The 24164-nt window shown below is 41.6% G+C and overlaps 1 protein-coding gene across 4 annotated transcripts in view; it reads right to left on the bottom strand.

Annotated features, from left to right (window-relative positions):
• The window catches only part of si:dkeyp-9d4.3 (caskin-1), a 42232-nt gene extending 20173 nt beyond the window's left edge, over window positions 1–22059 (bottom strand). For 3 of the 4 annotated variants that reach the window (XM_054778876.1, XM_054778878.1, XM_054778875.1), the window contains exons 1-7: window positions 21537–22059; window positions 13211–13262; window positions 9490–9587; window positions 3002–3147; window positions 2800–2895; window positions 2048–2169; window positions 1841–1949 (exon numbers count right to left, since the gene is read on the bottom strand). In XM_054778876.1, coding sequence (XP_054634851.1) covers window positions 1841–1949; window positions 2048–2169; window positions 2800–2895; window positions 3002–3147; window positions 9490–9587; window positions 13211–13262; window positions 21537–21630 — 717 coding nt within the window. In that variant the 5' untranslated portion in view covers window positions 21631–22059. The remainder of the gene's footprint in view (window positions 1–1840; window positions 1950–2047; window positions 2170–2799; window positions 2896–3001; window positions 3148–9489; window positions 9588–13210; window positions 13263–21536) is intronic. The other variant, XM_054778879.1, reaches the window with a different exon arrangement.
• Window positions 22060–24164: the final 2105 nt, after the last annotated feature.

Raw genomic sequence — 24164 nt, forward strand, 5'->3', positions numbered from 1 at the left:
TATCGCGGTTAACCCCGCGATAAGTGAATTAAGTGAAGTAGAATTCAATATGATTAAATGGAATATTTTAATAGTTAGAGCATAGAAAACCTGTTTATGATTTTCTAAATATGGTTTTAACATTATTAGAGCCCTGCAGACATGAAATAACAACCCTATAGTCAACTTTACACTCCTATTATTCTTTGTTTACAACACGTTGCTCAACTGTAATGCTCAGGCTACGGGATCACTGCAGGGACACAAGAAACAGCCACTGCTTTAAACATAGAATGCTACCGAGCTAACTAGTTATCCTCCAATTTGTTTATTCAAAACTTAAGAAAGGGTTTCAAACGGAGTAGAGAAGAAGGACGAAGTGACCAAGAACTTACCACTTCCACACAGAATGGTAGGATAACTTCTATTCACTATGTCATGTTGGACACACCATGGTTGATTCCATGCAGTGTGAAGGTAATCTAACTTATGTCTCATCATTGTAACATTACTGATGGCTAGTGGCCAGAATACTACATATAACTTGTCTTTCAATATTTTTGGACTAATAATAGTCCACAGTCAACCACAACACGATCATTTATTAATTAATTAATTTTTGAAACCTCACGATAGAGTGAGGGAGCGATGTTCGAACCACAATGTAGTGAGGGACGACTGTAGAAGTAATTCACCAAGCTGGATATTTGATAAATAAGCGTGATAATTCCCAGACAATACTTTACACCAGTGTTTCTCAAATAGTAGGGCAACACTGACGGGCCTTAACAGTTTGCAGGTTAATGTATGTTGTATATATAGAAGGTGGTTACAGTCTCACTTTCACTTCAGTGAGTTACTTCGGCCTCTCACTGAGAAGGCTGACACAAAGCTCTCTAATGACTTTTCGGGCTAATGCCCCCCCCCCCAAACTCTCTCCAAATCATCTCTCGAGCATGTCCCGACTGACGAGTTTGCATGAAAGTCTCTCTATGCTCAAGTTGTTTTCTACTCACACGCCTGCAACACGGACAAGCGAAAAGAGGTAGAAATAATATTGTATAAAGAAAGGGGCTAAAGCCTGAAGGTAACAGTAGGGCTATGTTCAATTTGCACACTTCAATACTTCCACTTAGCATTTTAGGGCGTATAGTTCGTTCCACTAGGAAGTACATCAAAATGGAGGCCACCATCAGGACCCGGATGTTGCACTCAACAAGCCCCAAATAGACCCTAACCACCCTCAATCATCGCCTTCTTGGCTCTGTAGTGGAAGAGGAGGGACGAACTAACTAACTCAAATGGTTGACAATTAAAAAGGAGAGAAGAAGAAGAAGAGGACTTTGCGATCATCATTTCTGTTAAGTGTGCAACGACATGAATGGATTTGGGACAGCACCAGACGGTCAAAATGTGTGCCCTCGGAAACCTTGGGAAGTAGTTAACATTATTATGGTTAAAAATTTTATTTTAAGATTTCGCTCTGAGCTGGAGATAAATCTGCCGATGTATGACTGCTCTTCTCTTTTCAGCAACACATAATCCCAAAACATGAAACAACTTTGGCTTCATTATTTCATATTTTTTTAGGTCTCTCTTTTTAGGTCTTTTTTTTCTCTTTGCAGACGTAACGAAATGGGACACAGCTACAGAAAACTCAAGCCAAGATGGCCGACAGTTAAGATGCTAGCATGTTTGCTACTACTCATAAGCAAAGGACAGATTATTCTTGTATTAATACATACTGTACATTCATGTGTATATAACAACATATTAACACATATAATAACATTTGTACTGAAAGCAGCTTCTAAAACAGGTTCTTTATTTAATTACACTGTACAGAGACAGACAGACTTACTTCAAGCAGGAGGCGCACTACCTCTGTCTTCCCACAGAGGGCAGCTTGATGTAAAGCTGTACCAGACTCAGACTGTCTGTTGATGTCGATGCCAGCCTGTATCAGCAACCTGCAAATGTTTAAGCACATAACAAAGAATATTAACCATGGTTGCATCCAACTAGCATTAAAATGTGTTTTAAATACAATGCAGACTAAAAAGCACACCTTATCACATCAATGTGACCATTCTTGGCGGCAAGATGGAGAGGTGACACTCCATTGGGGTCAGATGGTTTTGGCTCCAGCATGGCTGCACACATATTACTACTGAGCAGGAGCTGAACCACCTAACAAAGATACACACTATTACTTTGCGCTACTTAAAATATACAATGTTGACAGTTCATTCCAAAATTGCACTTAATTAACTTACAGAAATGTGGTCAATATGATAGTTGTGCATGATCTTTTTAAATTAAGCTTCAAGTGTGCCATGCTATTAATTCAACATTGTCATATTTAATTGAATATCACTGTTTCTTAATCTTCTAATGCTGCATCAGAGCTGTCTTGCTGCCAAAAAAGGCTATGGGTTTGTTTTGGAGGGCTCATTGAGAATCTAGTGTTTTTCTTAGTCACAATGTTTATACTTACTTAGCTATACAAGAGAGAAACAGCTCTCACTATGATGCAGTGCAGTTACAGTATATAGCACTGCAAACTACAACCATAATTACTGTATAAACATTGTTGAGTTACGCAGGAAACTGTAAATTATCTTTGTAAAGGCAGAGTTTTTATAATGGATCTCTGTGCAGGTGTATCTAATGTCATGGTTGCTAAGTGCATTATTATAGCTTGATATCTTTAAATTATTTATATTAAATAGTCAACGATATTATTCACATTCGTTTACAAAAACAATACAACACTCGCAAAATGTTGATGTGTGAAAACATGCACTTTGTATGACTCACTGTGACACGTCCAAATTCACAAGCCAGGTCCAGTGGAGTTTTTCCTGCTGAGTCTGAGATACACGTGTTGGACTGGTGTTGCAGCAACATCTCAGACTGCAAACACACAGCATGTAAATGTCTCACTTGTCAAAAAACACAACCCATGTTTGCATGATCAGGCACAGAGCCACACTCGTCAAAGAAATAGCAGCAGTGTTACCCCGTCATAGTGTCCATGCTGAGCTGACAGGTGGAGCGGGATCTGTCCTTCATCCGACTGTCCGTTGACAGATGAGCCTGCTTTCAGCAGCATTTTCATTGGTTCAGTTTTCCCCTGCCAGGCCGCGTAATGTAGAGGACGCATGCCTATACAACCAAAAGTGACACACACAAGCACATTACACAGATGCATACAAAAAAAATAGCCGACTTATTAGAAGCCTATTCCAGCTGACTTTGGGTGATAGGCAAGATACACTCTGCAGTCATAGCCAAAAGTTTTGAGAATGACAAATGACACATTTTCACACATTCTGCTGCCTCAGTTTTTTATAATTGCAATTTGCATATACTCCAGAATGTTATGAAGACTGATAAGATGAATGGCAATTAATTGCAAAGTCCCTGTTTGTCATGAAAATTAACTCACAATATTAATAAATGGAATATCTTCATAGTTAGCGCATAGAAAACCTGTTTATGACTTTCTGAATACGGGTTTTAACATTGTAAGAGCCCTGTAAACATTAAATAACACCCTAATGGTCACTTTTACATTCCTATTATTCTTTCTGATCATCACATTGCGCAGACTACGGGATCACTGCAGGGACATAACAGACAGCCACTAGCATAGCAAGCAAGCAACTGATTGATTCTGATTCAAATTCAAATGAAATTGCAGCTTCTGATTTATAATGCAAACAACTAATATAATTCAATTCAAATAAGTTTCAGAGCTGAAGATTTTGGGATTTTCAATCCCAGGTGCAATAAGCCAAACCCATGTTGATGAAAATATAACTTCCTTGCTTGAGGTAGTAAAGACGCAGTTACAGTAGTTGCTTATTTTGCACAGCAGATTGGATCTTCACTGTTCCTCAAGGATCCAATTTCACACAGATTTTGCAGGCAACATCTGCAAGCATAAGTGTCTATCAGCAGCCACAGATGATGTGTGGCGACTGTCAGTGCTCCTCCTGGAATTCCCTTCAAATACTGTACTGCTTTGACCAACTCCACGACCCAGAGATCTCAAGTGTGTACAGTGTCAATGCTCACATGACCCTTGAGACAAAGTGACTCCAGACAAAGGCCAGTTTGGGCAAATCCTCCCCAAGACAACAAACAAGGAAAAGACAATGGAGAACATCAGAACTTGGCCCTGAAGACTAACACAAACCAGGATACCAATTGATACAAATTGATATTATAAATACAATTTTAATTATAAGCTTGATAAATAATTATTAAATAATATTAAAGAGGTAAATAATTCAGTCTTGTTACCTACTCCAAAAATTAAATAAAAAAAAAAAAAAAAATTGTACTGAGGATAAAATGTCAAAAATGTTTACTTTCTCTCCCATCATACTGTATCACTACGCGTCCATTGTTGTGTATGTGTTTCACAGTCTTTACATGCGTGGAAGCGGCGTCGCAGCCTAAGCAGGGAGGCCCAGATTTTCCTCTCCCCGGCCACTTCATCTAGCTCTTCCCGCTCTTCCCGAGCAGATCCCAAGGCGTTCCCAGGCAAGTTGGGAGACATAGTCTCTCCAACGCATTCTGGGGCTTCCTCGAGGCCTTCTACCGGTCGGACTTGCCCTGAACACCTTCCCAGGGAGGCATCCTGACCAGATGCCCAAGCCACCTCATCTGGCTCCTCTCAATGCGGAGGAGCAGCGGTTCTACTCCGAGTCTCTCCCAGATGACAGTGCTTCTCACCTTATCTCTAAGGGAGAGCCCAGCCACCCTATGGAGAAAACTCATTTCGGCCGCTTGTACCCACAATCTTGTCCTTTCAGTCACTGCCCAAAGCTCATGACCGTAGGTGTGTGTAGGAACGTAGATCGACCGGTAAATTGAGAGCTTTGCCTTTCAGCTTAGCTCTCTCTTCACCACAACAGACCGATGTAGTGATGTGAACAGTGAGTCCACATCACTGCAGACGCCGCACCAATTCGCTTGTCGATCTCGCATTCCATCCTTCCCTCACTCGTGAACAAGACCCTGAGGTACCTAAACTCCTCCACTTGGGGCAGGATCTTATCCTCGACCTGGAGATGGCACTCCATTCTTTTCCGGGCGAGAACCATGGACTTGGACTTGGAGGTGCTGATTCTCATCTCGGCCACTTCACACTCGGCTGCGAACCATTCCAGTGAAAGTTGAAGTTCACGGCTCGATGAAGCCAGCAGGACCACATCATCTGCAAAAAGCAGAGACTCAATCCTGCAGCCACCAAACCGGAACCCCTCAATACCCTGGCTGCGCCTAGAAATTCTGTCCATAAAAATAATGAACAGAATTGGTGACAAAGGGCAGCCCTGGCGGAGTCCAACCCTCACTGGAAACGGGTCTGACTTATTGCCGGCAATGCGAACCAATCTCTGACACCGGTCATACAGGGAACGAACAGCCTGAATTAGCTGGTTTGATACCACATTCTCCTGGAGTACTCCCCACAGAATTCCTTGAGGAACATGGTCGAATGCTATCTCCGAGTCTACAAAACACATGTATACTGGTTGGGCAAACTCCCAGGCACCCTCAAGGACCCTCCTGAGAGTGTAGAGCTGGTCCACAGTTCCACGACCAGGACGAAAACCACACCGCTCCTCCTGAATCCAAGATCAACTATCTGGCGGATCCTCCTCTCCAGAACCCCTGAATAGACCTTCCCAGAGAGGCTGAGGAGTATGATTCCACGATAGTTGGGACACACCCTCCGGTCACCCTTCTTAAAAATGGGGACCACCACCCCGGTCTGCCAATCCAGAGGTACTGCCCCCGATGTCCACGCGATGCTGTAGAGTCGTGTCAACCAAGACACACCTACAGCAAGGAACTCCGGGCGGATCGCCATCGTGCCCCTCCTCCAGGCCTGGCTCCAGAGGGGGGCCCCGGTGACTCGAGTCTGGGCAAGGGAAAACGTGGTCCAATGTTTTTTTCATCATAGGAGGTCAATTGAGCCTATCTTTATCTGGTCCATCACCTACGACCTGTTTGTCGTGGGTGACCTTACCAGGGGTATAAAAAACCCCTACAACTTAGCTCCTAGGATCATCGGAACATGCAAACTCCTCCACCACGATAAGATGGTAGTTCAGGGAAGAGGGGATAAATTAACATTTTAGGTTACTTTTATCCTGAACGTGTGACTGTTCCCAAAGACACAATGTGGCAGTGAGATCAACACGGACACAGTTATTTATTGAATTCAATAGTGTTTATCACCGTTTTATCAACATGCTGGCACTTCCAACCGTCTTTGCTCCTTTTTGGGTTATTGAGGTGAGAAACACTATTGAATTAATTCATGGCAAAACAGGAAGGTGATGTCTGTGTTGATTTGGCTTCTACATAACATATTATGTAGAATATATGTAATATATGTAATATGTAACTCGTGTTAATATGTAACACATATTAACATTGTGTTAATATGTTTGGCTTTCTGGAACGGATGAATTTGATTTACATTATTTCTCATGGGGAAAATTTATTTGGTTAGAGTCCGATTCCACTGTATTTAAAAAACATATAATGCACATAATAATGCAAAGATTATCAAAATATTGATACAACATTGAGCAAATAAAAATAATAAGATACATACATACATCTATATATACACATTTAAAACAGATTTAAAATAATCTAAAAGAGTTACAAAGGTAAATAATTCAATTCAATAATTCATTACTCATGCAAGGTAGTCCAATAATTGACTGGTATATTCTTTCTTTCCAATTGGTTGAGACAGACAGCCGCCTCACTGCTACGAAAGCTAGCTAATATGAGGTTCTATTGGTCAGTGTACGTGAACCTGATAAACTTATCCTATAATAAATGAATGTCATCATATAAATACAACAATTTTTGTAATGGACACAAATGCAAACAAAGCTGGCCCGGTTATTATTGCTAGCAGAGGCTGAGCAGCTCGTTTAAAAGCCAGACAGTGTTGACACACTTCTGTCAGAGAGCACTGGATTGCTATGTAACTTCACACATTACTGCCACCATTTGGCAAAGTGGGCATGACAGTAGACACCATTTTATACCATTTGAATTTAAATTCTGACCGCCAGGAGCATGTTGGCAGAGCTGATTGGACTCTTTCCAATTCATTTTTTTCCCAGGCAGGAAACAACAGGGATGCCCAGTCACCTTATCTTGGCATCTTGTGTAACATTTATCTGCTGGCTGTGATGGTAGGAGTTTGTAGCTTGAATGAAAGCAGCTGACAGAAGAACAGATGAGAAACTGGTTAAGGAGGCAACGGAAGAGATCAATAAATAAAACATGAACATATGAAGCCTCCTATATTACTTAAAATAACGAAATAGTTATTTATGGTTTCCTTGAAACCTCTCCTGTGGTGAACTGCAGTTTGCATAAAGAGTCCGCATCCATTTAAAGACACACCAGACACAACGGACTTGGAAAGACCCAGTTCTATATCCTGGAGGATTTGCTTCTCCCATCTGCCTTGAGAGTTCTTTCTTCTCCTGCTCTGCCAGACTGGGATGGTGATATTAGAAGGGGGGGGATCTATGCTGCTTTGGATCCTCTTGGCTCTCAGCCTCGCTTCTGTTCTCTGTTTGCTGCGCACACAAATCTGTCACTCTGCACAAATATTATTTCTCTCCTCAGCAAGCTCACCTTTTTATTGCATAAAGAGGGGCTTATTTTATTGTGTCCTTTTTGAAAAAATGTAAACACATAATTTATGTACAGTGGTGTGGAAAAAGTGTTTGCCCCTTTCCTGATTTCTTATTTTTTGGCATGATTGTCAAACTTAAATGTTTCAGATCATCAAACAAGTTTAAATGTCAGTCAATGACAACAAAAGTGAACACAAATGCAGTTTTTAAATGAAACTTTTCATTATTATGGGATGAAAAAAAATCCAAACCTACATGGCTCTGTGTGGAAAAATTGATTGCCCCCCCCCATTGCCTTCCCCAGAAAGAAAGTAACTGAGATCTATCAGTCTGGAAAAAGTTATAAAGCCATTTCTAAAGCTTTGGGAACCAAAGTGCCAGTGAACCAAAGTTGAGAGACATTATCTACAAATGGCGATAACATGGAACAGTGGTGAACCTTCCCAGGAGTGGCCAGCCAACCTAAATTACCCCAAGAGCACAGCGGCGACTAATCGACTCATCCAAGAGGTCACAAAAGACCCCTCAACAACATCCAAAGAACTACAACAATGTCCGGTCATTTGTTTGTGGCCTCAAGCTGAAACCAAAGAGGGTTTCAATGATCCAAAACACACCAGCAAGTCCACCTCTGAATGGCTGAAGAAAAACGAAATGAAGACTTTGGAGTGGCCTAGTCAAAGTCCTGACCTGAGATGCTGTGGCATGACCTTAAAAAGGCGATTCATGCTGGAAAACCTTCCAATGTGGCTGAATTACAACAATTTTGCAAAGATGAGTGGGCCAGAATTCCTCCACAGTGCCTGAAGTGACTCATTGCAAGTTATCGCCTGATTGCAGTTGTTACTGCAGTTGTTGGGTGGCCAACCAGTTACTAGGTTTAGGGGACAATTGTTTATTCACACACGGCCATGTAGGTTTGGATTTTTTTCTCCCTTAATAATAAAATGTTTACTTTAAAAACTGCACTTTGTGTTCAGTTGTGTTGTCATTGACTAATATTTAAATTTGTTTGATGATTTGAAACATTTAAGTGTGACAAACATGCAAAAATATTAGAACTCAGGAAGGGTTTAACACTTTTTCACACCACTGTAAGTATGAACATGTTAAACACAGGATGTGAAAGAATTACAGTGGTACCTCGGTTTTCCTTATTAATTCATTCCAAAAGTTTCACCGATAACCAAAACATACAAAAACAGAGGCAATTTTTACCATAGGAAATAATGTAAATGCAATGAATCCATTCCAGACACCCAAAAATGTTTACAAAAAACACATTTTATACAGAATGATTCCAGTTGTACATGCAGAAAACAATCAATCATACAAAAACTGGGGTGTACAAAAACCAACGTTTGACTGTATCAGAAATTGCTGAAATAGGGCGGGATTAAATAAGATCTGCTTCTTCCTACTCCTTTTCGGACATGTTAAATTGTGTAACTATAAACGCAATGTTTCGTAATGTGACTTGACTGAAGTTCATTTGGTCCAGTGATGCATCAACAGCCACTGAAAAGCCAGCCAATGACAGTGCGAGAAGGCGGGACCTATTTACAGTAGCAATAATGAAGTTCATAGAATGGGAGATTTTTTAAATCCCACAGTCAAAATGGATTAGCAATGCCTTGCCTTATTGCGTTACAGCAAAAAGCAGCAGTGAGTGTAATTGCATTACTTTTGTAACATGTTGCTCATAACACTGCACATACAGATCCTCTAATAATTTGGCCTAAAAAACACTTAAGTATACCTTGAACATAGTAAACAGTGTTATGTCATATACAGTATACATTAGTGCATTTTTGTTTACCTTTATTGTCTTTAATGTCCACAGCTGCTTGAGCATCCAGTAGCAGAGAGATCAACTCCTTGTTGCCACTCAGAGCAGCATGATGCAACGGTGACAACCTTCACACACACACACACACACACACACACACACACACACACACACACACACACAGATTTTGTGTAAATTTTACACATCAGTACTCACATATGTGTAAAACCAGCATAACTTGGCCGAGATAATCTTTTGGGTAGAACAGCTCCACCCATCGGCTCAGTGTGAAAGACAGGAAGGGGGCAAATGACCTACTTCCATTAATAAGCAATCGCTCTGCCCTAGAGCCGAGCGTACATACTAGTGCACACTACGCCTGCGCGTGTGCACGTGTACATGTTTGTGTGTGTACGTGTGTGTGTGAGTGTCTAATGGATCCCGGTGAATATAAAGGCTGGGGCCTGGAGCCAAGTCCACCAATCATCAGTCATTAAACAAGGAATTATCTGATTCCAATCAACGTGTTAAAAAATGGAGCCAAATGAAACAATGACAAGCCAAGCATGTACACACATAATGAGCCTAAAAATAGTCTAGAATCAGGAGTTGTACATTTTAGGGAACACTTTTGATATTTAAAAAACGATGCTTTGTTGATATTCCACTTCCTTCTAGCTATGATTGACACTTATGATACTGTGATTGACTTTTTTAGTGCCTGATTCCTTGAAGTAATGCAGGGTCTACCAGCAGTCCTTCTGAATGTTTAGTGGAGGAATGAGCCGAAAGCAGCCCAGCCAGGCTAAAAGTGATTGTCTCTTCGACTGATGAACCAGGGCTTTCAAGGCCTGAAGGTGTGTGTGAGTATGCATTATCGAGAATGGATGCAGCGCGCAGGTGCTCGATCAGTTTTATATGCAGGCAGCCCAGGAAACCTTCAGGTGCTGTGGAAGATGGAAACATTCGTTACAGACACAATATGCATGGGAAGTATGAATGAGCACTGACTATGTTTCCTTGATGACAACTATGGTGAAAGTTAACAATTCATTCGTTGCTATTTGCTAACTATTTTAATTGGATTAGAGAATTTCACTATTAAAAACAATTAAAATTAAACACAACTAAAATTGAGTAAAGTCCGTTTATGCAAATGTTTCTACAGCGACGGCCCAAACCTTATTTTGCCTTAAATTGCAGACTAGCCCATATGAATATCAAATGTAACGAAACCCTGCAAATTACCCTATTGTTTCCATACAACAAAATGATCTCCGCATCTAAATTGCGTTTAAAAGAAAACAGGACCGAGTTTTACATAAATTATAAAAGGCTTGACTGTACAAATAATGAAATGAACACAAGACGCTTTTTTTAAGTTAAATAAAACTGCACCTACGGCGCTATAATGTCCACGTTAACGGAATCGCGGACGGAATTGCGGAATTGGCCAATAAAAACGGAATCGACTGTTAAACACGGAATCTTGACATTGACATGTTGTGAATGAAATGCTGTAATCGTGAGAAGGAACGTTTGTGTGGGGAAATATTTCCCCAACCGACTGCTCATTCATAGCAGCATGTCTTCACAAACACTAACCAGCCCTTTCCTGAAGTAAGTCCGTGAAAGCACTCTTCTACGGGCGTGAGTGTAAGGTCACGCACAGCAATGGCCAATGTAAACTGGCTTGGTTAGCTTAGTTTAGCGGAGCGTGCTAGTGTGGCTGTATGTGTGCCAAAGTTGTTTGTAGGTAATGTAACCGGGCGTTTTAGGATGCCCATGCCAGCTGACGTCGTGCGTGAAATAAAGACGACAGCCACGGCTGCAAGAGACGCCCAGCTAGCTGTCTCACTTCACAACAGTCAAAACACATTTTCAGCACAGACTATACTTCCGGCCTTCAAAGTAAGAGTGGCGCACATCCTGTAATCGTGGTAATAAAATGAGGGTTTTTGCATTTATTCAACAGTCATTTTATTCATTGACACAAGTAAACACAGAATCTATGGTGATAAAATAAGTGTAACAAGAATTTAGAAAGATTAAAATGGGAAAAACGGAATTTAGCGAAAAATAAAACGCAATTTGGGAAAAAGCAGGAAAAACAGTACATCCTCTTAGTGTTACAGATTTTCTTGTTATTGTTGTAGCTGACATTGGGATTTAAAAGTCCTTTTTTGTTTACCTTTGAGTAAGGTCTGTGTAGCAGAAGCACTCCTTCACAACTCTCCCCTCAGTGAAAGATTTTTTGTTTTGGTCTAGTCCGGAGTGAACAATCATTTGCAAATTGCTGTGCTGTAAATGAATGTGTTATGACTCATAAAATGGTAGATTTTTCATACAGGGCTCAAAGCGACGTTATTATCCGCCCTCTCACATCAGATTTCGGTGGGCACTTCCCCTGGAATGATCTGTGTTTAGTCAGTCCCTCAAACTAATGACATTATGCTTCATTCACTGGGATGCAACTGGCTGTATTTCATAAAGAAACACTGTAAAATGAAAAGCTATAAGAAAATATATGACAATAGAGTGCAATCTACTAATATAATTTACATTGTTACATTGTTCTGCACTCTTTGTGTATGCTACCTCCACCCACCGAGACAAAGCAACTGTATGACTGACAAAAGAGCTCACTCCATTCATGCCGTTGTTCGGCATGAATGCGCGCCAAGGTGCTGAAACCAATGCACATAGTGAGCTCTCTTTCTGCCTGTTTGGAAGAGGGAGATGAGGAAGACAGACACGCAAGCAGATGGCAATGTATTGAGGCGGGCAAAATTATCAAGTTAATTTTCATTTATTGTGTCCATCCATCCATTTTCTGTGTCACTTATCCTATTTAGGGTCGCGGGGGTATGCTCTAGCTTATCCCAGCTGACTTCGGGCGAGAGGCGGGGTACACCCTGGTCTGGTCGCCAGCCAATCTCAGGGCACATATAGACAAACAACCATTCACACTCACATTCATACCTATGGACAATTTAGAGTCGCCAATGAACCTAACATGCATGTTTTTGGAATGTGGGAGGAAACCCACGCATGCAAACATGCAAACTCCACACAGAGATGCCCAACGAAGATTCAAACCCAGGTCTTCCTGATCTCCTGACTGTGTGGCCCACAGGCTAACCACTCAGCCCCCGTGCGGCCTCATTTATTGTGTGATTAATTAATTCATTTATTATCATCCCAGGCCTTGTGCCCACAAGACTTTTTTTCTGAATGACAAATTTTGTCACGTTTTAATCTCACGAGATCTTGTGACTGTGAGTGATTCTGCCTGAGGTGTGATATTAGATTACAAGTATTGAAGGAAGACGCCTTACTGCCCCTCTCTGAATTAACAGTCATTGTAAATTGCATATATGCAACAACAGCTAAACTTGGAAATAATTCCAGACCGTGGACATACAGTAGGAGCTAGCAAGCTTTGTTGCTCTAAAGAGCAAGAAAAACTGATACCGATATGATCCAATCATTTTTATGCCAATATCAGTCAGCTGATATTATCAGATATCCCGAAGAAAAAACACACAGAACTTTGTCGCTCTGATTTATTTTGGTGTTCCTCAGGGGTCCTGACCTGGTTAGGAACTATTGCTATGAACACACACTGTACTTTCAACAGGCCTTGTTCTGTAAAAAAATAAATACTAAAAGAAGCAATTTCTAATAATGTTCTGTTTAAAACTCAAGAAGTTGGGGAACAATATGACAAAACGAATGCATTGCCCCTTACCCGTCTGCATCCTGGATGTTGACGTTCACCCGCTTGGTTGCTCCAAGGAGCTCTGAAAGACAGGGAGGAGACATTATAGAAACAGACCTATTTTAAACCGATTGTGAAAAAAAGCTAAGGATTAATATATTCTCTACTTTACATATTCTTCTATTCCCTGCAGGTTTCCTGCACACTGCAGCACTTTAACGCCCTTGAGCGTTTCAAAACTACAATGGTCGCACCAGATGGGAGTGGAGCAAAGAGCAAGTGCCCAAACACACATAAGTGCCACGTCACAGTCAGGTGTGAAGGAGCCTGCACTAGTCACCACTAGTCAGAAAAATTATGCTATATTGGGCTACTGGTGTCATTATTGATATCTTAATCATATCCTGCAACCCACTCTCCTGTTTTCGTTGTCCAGGTTGCCAGATGCAGTCGATGACCATGCACATACATTCTGGTAACCTCACTGTGGCATCAACATTGTGGCAAAGTCACAACTGCTGGGGGCTAAGAAGGAGTGTATGTGGAGCTTTTCACATGAGCTTCCAGACTTTTCTGGCTGCTATATTAAAACATGGTTTATGTTTCAATATTTGTGATTAAATCTCAAATTTAAATCGTCTTTTAAACACATCTTGGTCTGCTTAATGATAGGAGAGTTCATAATAGAGTTCATAACAGAGTTCGTAATAGCACCTTTCTCAACTTGGCAGCAACTGACAGTGTAGCCTACTGCCGAAACAGGCCGATATCGATCTCAAACCAGGAAGTAAACAGGAAGAAAGCACAATTAGTTCAAAAAATGTGAACATCTTACAGTGTGTTGTAAATATAGAAATGATATAGATAGAAACAACACATATACTAGGTTCCCCAGATTGCAAATGGTACCACATCCATACATTTGTATTAGGGGGGTCAATCTTACAACAACTCACAATTCGCTTTGATTCCAATTCTTAGGGTAACGATTCAAATTCTCAAAATCCACAATCAAATGCTCTTTCAGTAAAAAAAAGGGTGCCAACTCCGGAATGAACAACATTCTTTTATAAGGAAGACAAACAGCTCTGAGAAACTGGTTATGTTCTAGAAAATGCAGCTTTACAAGGTTCAATCAAGTGATTCTAAAATTCTCATACACAGAGGCAAACTTTTGACAAAGAGATTACTGTACATTACATTATTTTTGCTTACCTTGCAAAATTTTCTTTGTCACTTAATAGCTTAGAAAGTAGAGCAGTTCAATACTTTTGAAGTTTTTGTGGCTAGAAAGTTTAACATTTTAGTACTCCCACTAACTTAAAAAAATAAAATGCTCTCAGATTTCTTACAACAAAAGCAAACTTCTCAATTATCAATACCTACAAATAAATATTTAACTGTTCAGCTTCTGTTCACATAAGTAAACATGAGTAGTCACTTGTCAGTGGCTTCAAAAATAAATACTTCATTGAGAAGTTCTCAAATTTCAGAGTATGAAAATGTGACATTTAAGTGCTTAGCAGCAGCATCAAATATAAATTAGTACATTTTTACAAAAAGTAAACAATAATCTCTTTGGAAACATAACAAATAACCTTCAAATGTGTAACTAAATAAACACACTGTTAACTAGGGATGTCTCGATCCCCTTTTTTTGGCTTCCGATCGGATACGATTTTTTTATAGTCTTGCCGATCCGATCCGGTACCGATCCTTTTCTTTTTTTCTAATAAGCTTTTCTAACAAATATGAATTTGTGGAATTGAATATGGTTATGAAAATAGCTCTACAAAGCAGAAAAAATAATGCAACCAAAGTATTGCTGAATTTCCTTTTTTTGTTACACAGCATGACGAACCTCTGTGAGTCAGGTCCCTAATCTAATAAAAGATAAAATTGCAAAAAATGGCCGTGCAAAATACCTTTAGGGTAGGACGAATCATCTGACATGGTTATTGATCAATTTGATGTGTGATTTAAAATATATACCTTTTTTTTAACAAACTCTCTTCAGCGCAATAGTAATTTATTGACGGTCTCTAGTGTAAACAAGCAACAGTTAGAGCACATCCTGTGAGCAGTGGCGGAGCCAGAGATTTTTCATTGGGGTGGCCAAGGTGACGCCATTACTCACATAGAGGTGGCGATAAGTTGATACCTGAAATGTCCAGATGGCCAGTGAGGTGGACGGAGAGTGACCAAGGGTGGCCACTACGTAGCTCCACCACTGCGTGCGAGCTCCCCGCACAGTGGCACAGCAGTCCAGGCACAGTGAGGGGAAACTACCGCTGTAGCTACGGACCCGAATATCCAACGTCCAACGTGAAACAAACTTCACCACAGTAAACCGCGGACATGTTTGCATGGTGGTGTTGTGTTTTCTTCTTCTTGCGGGTTTCGGGAGTCGATTGGCAACCAGCTTTGAGGCGCATTACCGCACCTACCATGTTGGAGTGTGGCCCAGAGTTACGAACGTGATATGGCAATGGATCGGCCCGATCTCGTGGCGGAAGCCGATATTATCCGATATTCAAAATACAGCTGATTGGCAGCCAATCCCGATCCTGAAGATCGGATCGAGACATCCCTACTGTAAACGTCACATCAAGCTCCTTCTTACCTGGAAAATTGTAAAATCCAAAGTGCACCCAAACATTAGCCTTCAGCAAAGAAGGGGCCAACTGTATTTGTTAGGACTGGGATGGAGAGGGGTCGTGGACACATGGCCTGTCCAACAGCAAGCCCCCGTGAGTGCTGCCCCAGTCTAAGGGGCTATCCACACAGAAGAGTTTTCAGGTCAAAACAGCAAAGTATTTTATCGTTTCAGCCTTTCAGCCACACGGAAACTGCGTTCTGGGTGCCCTGACACTGTAATTTTTTTAAAACATCTTCCAGAGTGGGAAAATCTGAAAATGTTGGCTTGTCGTTTCCGTCCAGACAGCCAAAACCGCTGACGTCACCGGCCGGTCCCCACCCCATCATCGTCAAGTGGCCAGAAGTGAGCTTTGACGACAAGCCAACATAATATCTGAATATTTTGACGGACATGACTCACCCCAGTCGACATTCTCCTGATATTTTGTTGTCTTATTCTTGACGTAAATCCACTTCATCATAAGTCTAAATGAGCTTTGGAAAGAGGAAGATGGATTTATGCTCATGCGTTCTTTCTTCTTCTACGGTTTGCTTCACGTGGTTCCGTCTGCATGTCTGTTTGCAGCGCCACACGTAGGTGTGCTTGTGTATTACATCGTTTTCACCCAGTGATCTGTTCCCGTCTGGATGCACCTATTTACTAATCCGGCACAGTTTGGACACACAGTTTTTTCAACCCGCCAAAAAAAAAATCCCAGGAACATTTCCGTGTGGACATGGCCTAAAGTTAGATAGCTAGCTAACATTAGCAGCGAGCCAATCCGCCCCCTGGCCGGAAAAAAACACTGCAGAAGCCTGACCATACGTACAGTACATGCAGCGAGTAAGTGTGGATCTGGTTGAAAAATTTATCTTTTAATAACAATTCTTGCGCATTTGTATCTATTCAGAATTATCATAAATACGAATCGCGGTTCGGACGCGAATCGATCTTTTTTGGCACTATCAATTTGCATGATGCCTAGTTCGGTTACTTTTTCTACTTCAAGATTTCTTTCTTTAATATAGTCTGTTGTCTCAAATGATCTATTAATTATATATTTGTCTATTAATGTATTGATCTGGGCAGCAACCAGCATTTTGAAATATGACAATGTACTTTGTAAATATAACAATGGATACATACCACACAGAAAGTGAGGAATGGAGTGAGGTACCTTGGACTTTGGAAGTCAGCCCACTGCTGGATTTTCAGAATTTGTGTTTTCATCTGCTTTACTGATTTTACATGTTGACATGTTTCGAAATATGATTCATTTGGCTGAAGTTTATGTTGTTGCAGTTGGCTTCTGTAATTCAATATGAAGAAGTTGAGCTCTATTTCGTCTTTCTGTTCAACCAATCCACTGTTTTATTATTTAAATAAGACAGTTTATGTTTACTTGAGTCAGAGCCACCCCTCCCTACATGCACAATACTGTGTATAGGGCCCCACAATCCATGGGGGACTCATTTTGCACAAGGCAAATACCCAAAGGATGCGCATCGCTGTGGTGTGGTTCGATCCCAGCCCTGGACAGTTTCTTGCTGCCGTGATTTCAGTGGTTCCCAAGAATTTTACATTAATACCAAATATGTGCATACAATCACACTATCTTTAGCATGCCACTATTTCAAATAACAAAAAATATTTACAAACTGATTTCTGCTAGTTTTTTCTATCTTCTATCGATGTATTTCAAATTAGATTTTGATTATAAGATGCATATTTTTGCACGCCAAGACTTTACAAAATTTTGCCTATTGTGTCCTAAAGTGAAAGTTGAAAAAAAATGCATTTCAATTTGGTGGTGAGTGTGGCAGACGTGGACTTATCTGTGGGAAAAGCACGGTGTGAGTGTGTGAGGTATTTGTGTACGTGTGACCTCTTATAGCTCTAATGTTTGGGTTTCTTTGCTTTTGATCATAGAGACGTGAGTATGCGTGCATGTGATAACCTTGATCTTTGAAAGCACATAAGAAGGATGAAGACACCAAACTGCAGGAAGGAGCATGCTGATGCAACACACACACACACACACAAACACACACACTCTCTCTGCTTGTTTGGTTCTCTGCCTCTACTTTTTTTGTCAAACCCACATAATCCACCAGGCCGTAATCTGTGGCTGTTCTGTAATCTGGGGAAAAGCTTCTCCCTCACTCCGCATCCCTATCTGCACTTCATCCCTTCATCCTGCTCTCACACTCTAATTTCCCCTGTAATTTGCTAAAGAGTGCTGGCTGATTGGTGGTTGTGCCGCTCTGTTTACACTCGGCAGCTGACATGCATGTGTGTGTTTGTGTGCACGTGCGCTGCCCCCCATTACCATTGCACTTGGATTAAAATGAAGAAAAAAGAGCCATCCCTTCCCCCCACTGGCAACTGAATCAATGAGTACAGATATCTGTGTCAGCCTCAGACTGTCAGTCAGTCACATGACCCCAGCAGCCAACACTATCCACCATGATGATCTATTTCTCAATAGGTTGCTCTCGTTACAACAAGTCAGGCTCGGGGCACTTCGCTCTATCTGTGATGTATAATTAATCATGCTGCTTGCAATCAATAAAATCTGAACATTAGTTTGTCACGGCAGATTTTTAAATACAGCTCTTATGAAACTGTGGCTTCAATAGTGTTAAAGTGACAATTTATCTTTTGCCTCATAATCATTACATTGTCTTTTCGAGGGTCGACTGGAGTTCACAATTTTTATGGTAATTTTAGCTGTGACACTGCAACCGAGACTTGGTTACCATGGTAACCGCACAATGTGCCATTGCATATGCATCTCACATACGGTCAGTCGCTTGGCATGGATAGCTAAGTGTGATATTTCGACAAAACTCGGAATGTGTTAGAATGTACTCGAAGGTAATCAGCGTGAAATCAAGTAATTCCAATTTAATTTGGTCTCAACAGACAGCACTAGTGAACTGCTTGCAGGCAGCTTTTGGGGACCGACCCCCAAAACCCTGTGAAATAGGAAGTGGATGGGTTTGTCCCCCGGGTTCTCATTATCAGGAATGTTCTGAAATCCTTTTTCTCCCTTTGTCTTGCCATTCATAGTGTAGCTGTTTGCAGATTCACACACCTATGTAAAAGTGACTTTGGGGTGACCGGGTCAATAAGTAAATAACTCTATTTTTCTCCAAGTGAGAGGCAAGCCCTGTAAAGATAACCACAACGAGAAGCCTACATCTACGTTTAATGTGAGAAGTTAAAGCCAATTTAGCATGCAAATTGATTATCCACTCGTAATACCACTTTGAACCTCAAGAGGCAGCAATGAGTTACCATTCCATTTAGTTGACATTCAGTGCATCACGAGAGAATGAAGAAGATGCACTTCCCCTTATCCGATAAATGTATAATGGATGTATCATTTGTGAACAATTTCGCAAATGCTAACAAAACCTTTTCTTTCTGTGCTGTCTTTGCCATGCTAACACTGTGCTCTCAACTTGCTGGCAATTAGTTTGACTGTTAAAATTCTACATTGGTGAGGATTTATGAACTTTTCATCTAAGTCATTCTCCTGCTGTTTACCTTACATTTTGATGATTTTATGTCCGACATGACATAGTGGAAAAAAAAGTTCCCCCACTCCGTGTGGAAGTTTTTGGCTTCTTACTTTGTCCTTCTTCCCACTCCGTTTGAAACCGTTTGCTTAGAATAAACAAATTGGAGGTTAACTAGTTAGCTCGATAGCATGCTACCAAAATACTCCTGTTATTAATATTGAATTCTGCTTTGCGGAAATTCACTTATCGCGGTCGGGTCTGGAACCAATTAACCACGATAAACGAGGGCTACTTTATTTTTTATACCAATCTGTAGGATTTATTGTATTGCAGTTCCGCATCTGAATGTGCATCTGAATGAGTTCTACCTGTTTTGATTGGTTTAAAAATGGAAAATAATTTCCATTAGCTAAGACAATTATTGAATATTTATATTTATTTAATTTCTTTTTGGAATAAAGAGCAAAGACACTTGCATTAAGGATGTCTGTCATCTAAAATCAGAGCGAAAAAGTAACAATGACTCAATAAGTAATTGTTCATTTTCCAGATCATAGATCAGGAACATTTATGTGAATGCCCATCCTCAGTGAAGGAGAGGTGTGCAGTGTTGATTCTCCAACAGAGAGATCGCTTCAATAATTCAAACGTAAACCTGGTCTCATGTCGCATTACACACCTTCCATAGGTCACCATTTTAACCTCTTACTGTGACTTCCTGTCTTGTTACATTGCACCCTAATCTCCATGCATCCTGTCTCACCCTCAGCTCCCTCACTCCCCACTCTCTCTCTCTCTCTGTGCACACAGTGGACTGAGCACTCAGAGCTGATTTGTTCTGGCATTTGAGGAGAAGCATTTTTCTTTGCCATGGCACCGCTGGCTGGGAGGAGAGGAGAGGGACTAGGGTGGAGAAGGAGACCAAAGCAAAAGGGGAAATGGCAGGAAGGAAGTACAATTTAAAGGCCAGTTAAAAAAAAGAGTTGACGTTAGCACCGAACAAGGTGAGGAGTTGAGAGGAGCAGCTATAAAAAGAAGGGGGTGAGAAAGTAACGATGAAATAACCGAGGCTGACTAGCTTTTTCAGGCCTGTAATTGAAATCTAATTATCACCTCAAGTCCCATCTGACGCCCCGTCAAAAACTCTCACCCATGCACGCAAACGCGATCACGTGTACGCTCGTGATCATCACATTATTACCATTAACATCTGGTGCCTTCACACACCAATAATCCCCCTGTCCTAAGAGCAGTGTAGGAGCTTCATGCACTTGCGCTTCACCAACACACGCTTAAAAAAAAACACAGTCTATCTCACTATTATACACACACACGCACGCGCACACACACACACCCAGTCTGTTTTAGCATGCATTTATATAACGGATAGTTTTTGTGGAAATTCCTCATTCCAGTTACCAGCTCACATGTGCAACATCATTACTATCATGCTCAATCACACACACACACACACACACACACACACTCACACACACAAGCAGTCTAATGAAGTAAAAGGGGTTCATCTTGGCATTTTCCGCGTGTGGAAGAGCCAAAATGTCCACATAATAAAGATGAGACATCAAGAGTTGCGCTGCACGAAGATAGAAAGACAAGATCACATATACACCTTCTCTGCATCACTATGCATTCATGCAAACATTAATGGAATCTCACACATGTGCAACGTCATCACTATCATGCTCGCATCACACACACACACACGCACACACATACACGCACGCACGCACACACACTCCCTGTCCCCTCCCCAAACAACACACATATAAATACACGCATCCTCTTAAATGGATTCATGTAAACATTCAAGGGCAGTTGAAATGAATCATCACTTATTTTCTCACACGTGCAACGTCATCACTATCATGCTCGCGTCACGCATGCACACACACACACACACACACACACACACACACACACACACACACACAATTATGTCTCCCCCCTCCCCCCAAGCAACACATAGGCTACTCACATCTTCTCTATATTGCTATACATTCATACAAACAGTCAAAGGTAGTTTGTGTAGAAATTCAGCATTGCAGGTGTATTATGACACGTGCGCAACGTCATCATTATTACTTCAACGTCACAGTGCTCACGCAAATGTAGGATACATGGCTTCACATCACATTTGACACTTATGTGGACGGGGGGCGGGGGTACTCACTGGCTTTTCCGGGCCGAGGTCTCTGCAGGAGACGCTGAACTGTCATCAAGTCCTCGGTCTTGACGGCCTGGAGCAGCTCCTGGTCCTTCCCCATGTCCCTTCCGTCCCGCCTCGGTCCGCTCGCTCCCGCTCTCTTCCTCTGAGCGCCCCTCTCTCCTCCTCCGTTAATCCGCCGCTACATCCTGCCGCTGCTGCGGGCCTCCCTCTGGAGCCGAGGCGCACGGGGACTGAGGGGGAGATGCTGACGGGACAGGGATGTACCTATTCAGGCCAAAGGAGTCCTCCGCCACACATCCGCTTCTGCCTTCTCTACAGCAAAAAAAGAAGCCAAACCGAGAGAGCGTTTCCACATTCGAGCCGCGTGTGTGTGGGGATTTTACCGGCTGTACATGCGCGCCGTGCGTGGAGACCGTGGAGCTCGAACGCCCTGCTCCTCCTCGCTCGCTCACGTGTCACGCGCGCTCACACTCGCGCCCGAAATGATGGACAGGCTCGCACGTACTCACACACCGCATTACATAAACAAGCGCGACTTGTGCACGCGCCGCGCCACGCCAGTTGTAATGCCCGCGTGCACGTGCGTAAATTTTTTTTTACATTGACTCTGAGCGTGTGCACAAGTGCGTGCGTGAGGTGAGACCTTTAGGACCTGGGAGGAGCCCAAGGGAAGTGCTGTGTTCTACTGTATTCAATTTCCACTATTTTTACAATACACAATACATAGTATGTATTACTTTTTACATATTATTTTCAATGTGTACAAACTCTTAATACTGCCTGTGTGTGTCACTAAGCGACAAAGTCGAATTGTTGGACCCCAATACAAACACGGACAAAAATGTAATAAACATAGCACACTGTACATGGATACATGTCGTCAAAAGGCTTAACAAAAAAGGGACAGTGACAAAAGGTCACTGGGGCAAAGTAGCAAACCAATATGAAAGAAAACAGGACAAAGGCACTCAAAACTAAAGTACTAGCACTAGGACAAGAAAGGTCTGTGGAGCAAACGGCAGATAATCGTACTCAGGAACAAGAACAAGAAATATCGAACAAGCGAGCAAGAGCTGGGGACGTGGAGTAGATGGTCTGAGTAGGACAACAGTCCGGCGTCTAACTGCTGCCACAGAAGTCCAAATAGAAGGACACTTTCTGTAGATGTTGGTTTTGGATGAAACATCTGTAGAAGTTAGCAAAGAAACCTTTGCAAATGCTTCCTTGACATGGTAGAGGGCCATTCAGCCTGAATGTTGACTGTATCAGGTTTTAGTTGGCTGCGCTCCACGATAAACTCAAAGAAGGACACTGATAAGGAATGAAATTTGCACATTTCTGCCTCGACATACAGGTGGTTCTCTAACAGTCTTTGGAGCACCAAATGCACATGCTGGACATGTTCAGCAGGGTTTCTAGAAAATAAATCCCAATAGAAGACAAAACTAAAGTCATTAATCATATCATTAAGGACATTGTTCATGAGGTTCTGGAGAATTGCCTACTCCCAAAGGCATCATTAAATATTGTAAATGCCCCAATGGGGTATTAAAGGCGGTCATCCACACATCCTCTTTCTTAATGTAAACCAGGTGGTCAGCATTACAAACGTCAGGTTTAGTAAATATGGTGGCTGAATAAAGGGAGTAAGAGTTATTTATCTCTCTTTCAACAAATAGAATCCGGCACCCAATGGAGAGGACGACGGGAACCTGAAAGCGAGATATGAGGAACCCTAATCTTGGAGACATTATACCACAAGTTCCCATTACGTCGATCGCGATCGACCACTTTGTAGATGTCACATAAAATCAGTCAGCTGACAATGACAGAATAAGATTTTCATTGCATGGTATAACTGCTGTTTTACCATGCACATGACAATAAAACTCTCTTGAATCTCTTGAATAAGCTCCCCTCCTGATTCGTTATTGCTCTTCTGCGGCAAACATTAAGTGGTGAACAGACGACTCAATAAGTGGCACATGGAAATGCAACTTTCATCTTTATTATTTAGATTACGGACAAACTAACTCAGCACTTATGTAAAAAAAAAAAAAGTCAATTGTTTGATCCACGTCCTAAACTCCACTATGGAAATATGTGTTTTCTACACTTTTGTTTGTGAAACTATTATCATGATTCATTGGAAAATGTGCCCATTACTGAAACCTTTTTAATATGTGGTCTTGACTCTGGCTGCATTGTCCTTTGCATAATCAGAGGTAGATAATTTTCACATGTAACTTTCATGCTGAAAAAGTGTGTTCACCCTGATATAAATGTACAATATACATAAATACTAAATATTCTAAATGTCCATCCATCCATCCATTTTCTATGCCGCTCGGCCTCACTACGGTTGCAATTGTAAACCGATCAGTAGCTATCCGAGTGGCTGCTCTCAGACCATCTTGGAGGTGAACATGCAGGATGTGGAGGTCCTGGGCTGGTGTGGTTACACACGGTCTGCGGTTGTGAGGCTGGTTGGATGTACTGCCAAATTCTCTGAAACGCCTTTGCAGATGGCCTATGGTAGAGAAATGAACATTCAATACATGAGAAACAGCTCTGGTTGACATTCCTGCTGTCAGCATGCCAATTGCACGCTCCCTCAAATCTTGCGACTTC

Source organism: Dunckerocampus dactyliophorus, chromosome 6, assembly GCF_027744805.1.
Source record: "Dunckerocampus dactyliophorus isolate RoL2022-P2 chromosome 6, RoL_Ddac_1.1, whole genome shotgun sequence".
NCBI lineage: Eukaryota > Metazoa > Chordata > Actinopteri > Syngnathiformes > Syngnathidae > Dunckerocampus > Dunckerocampus dactyliophorus.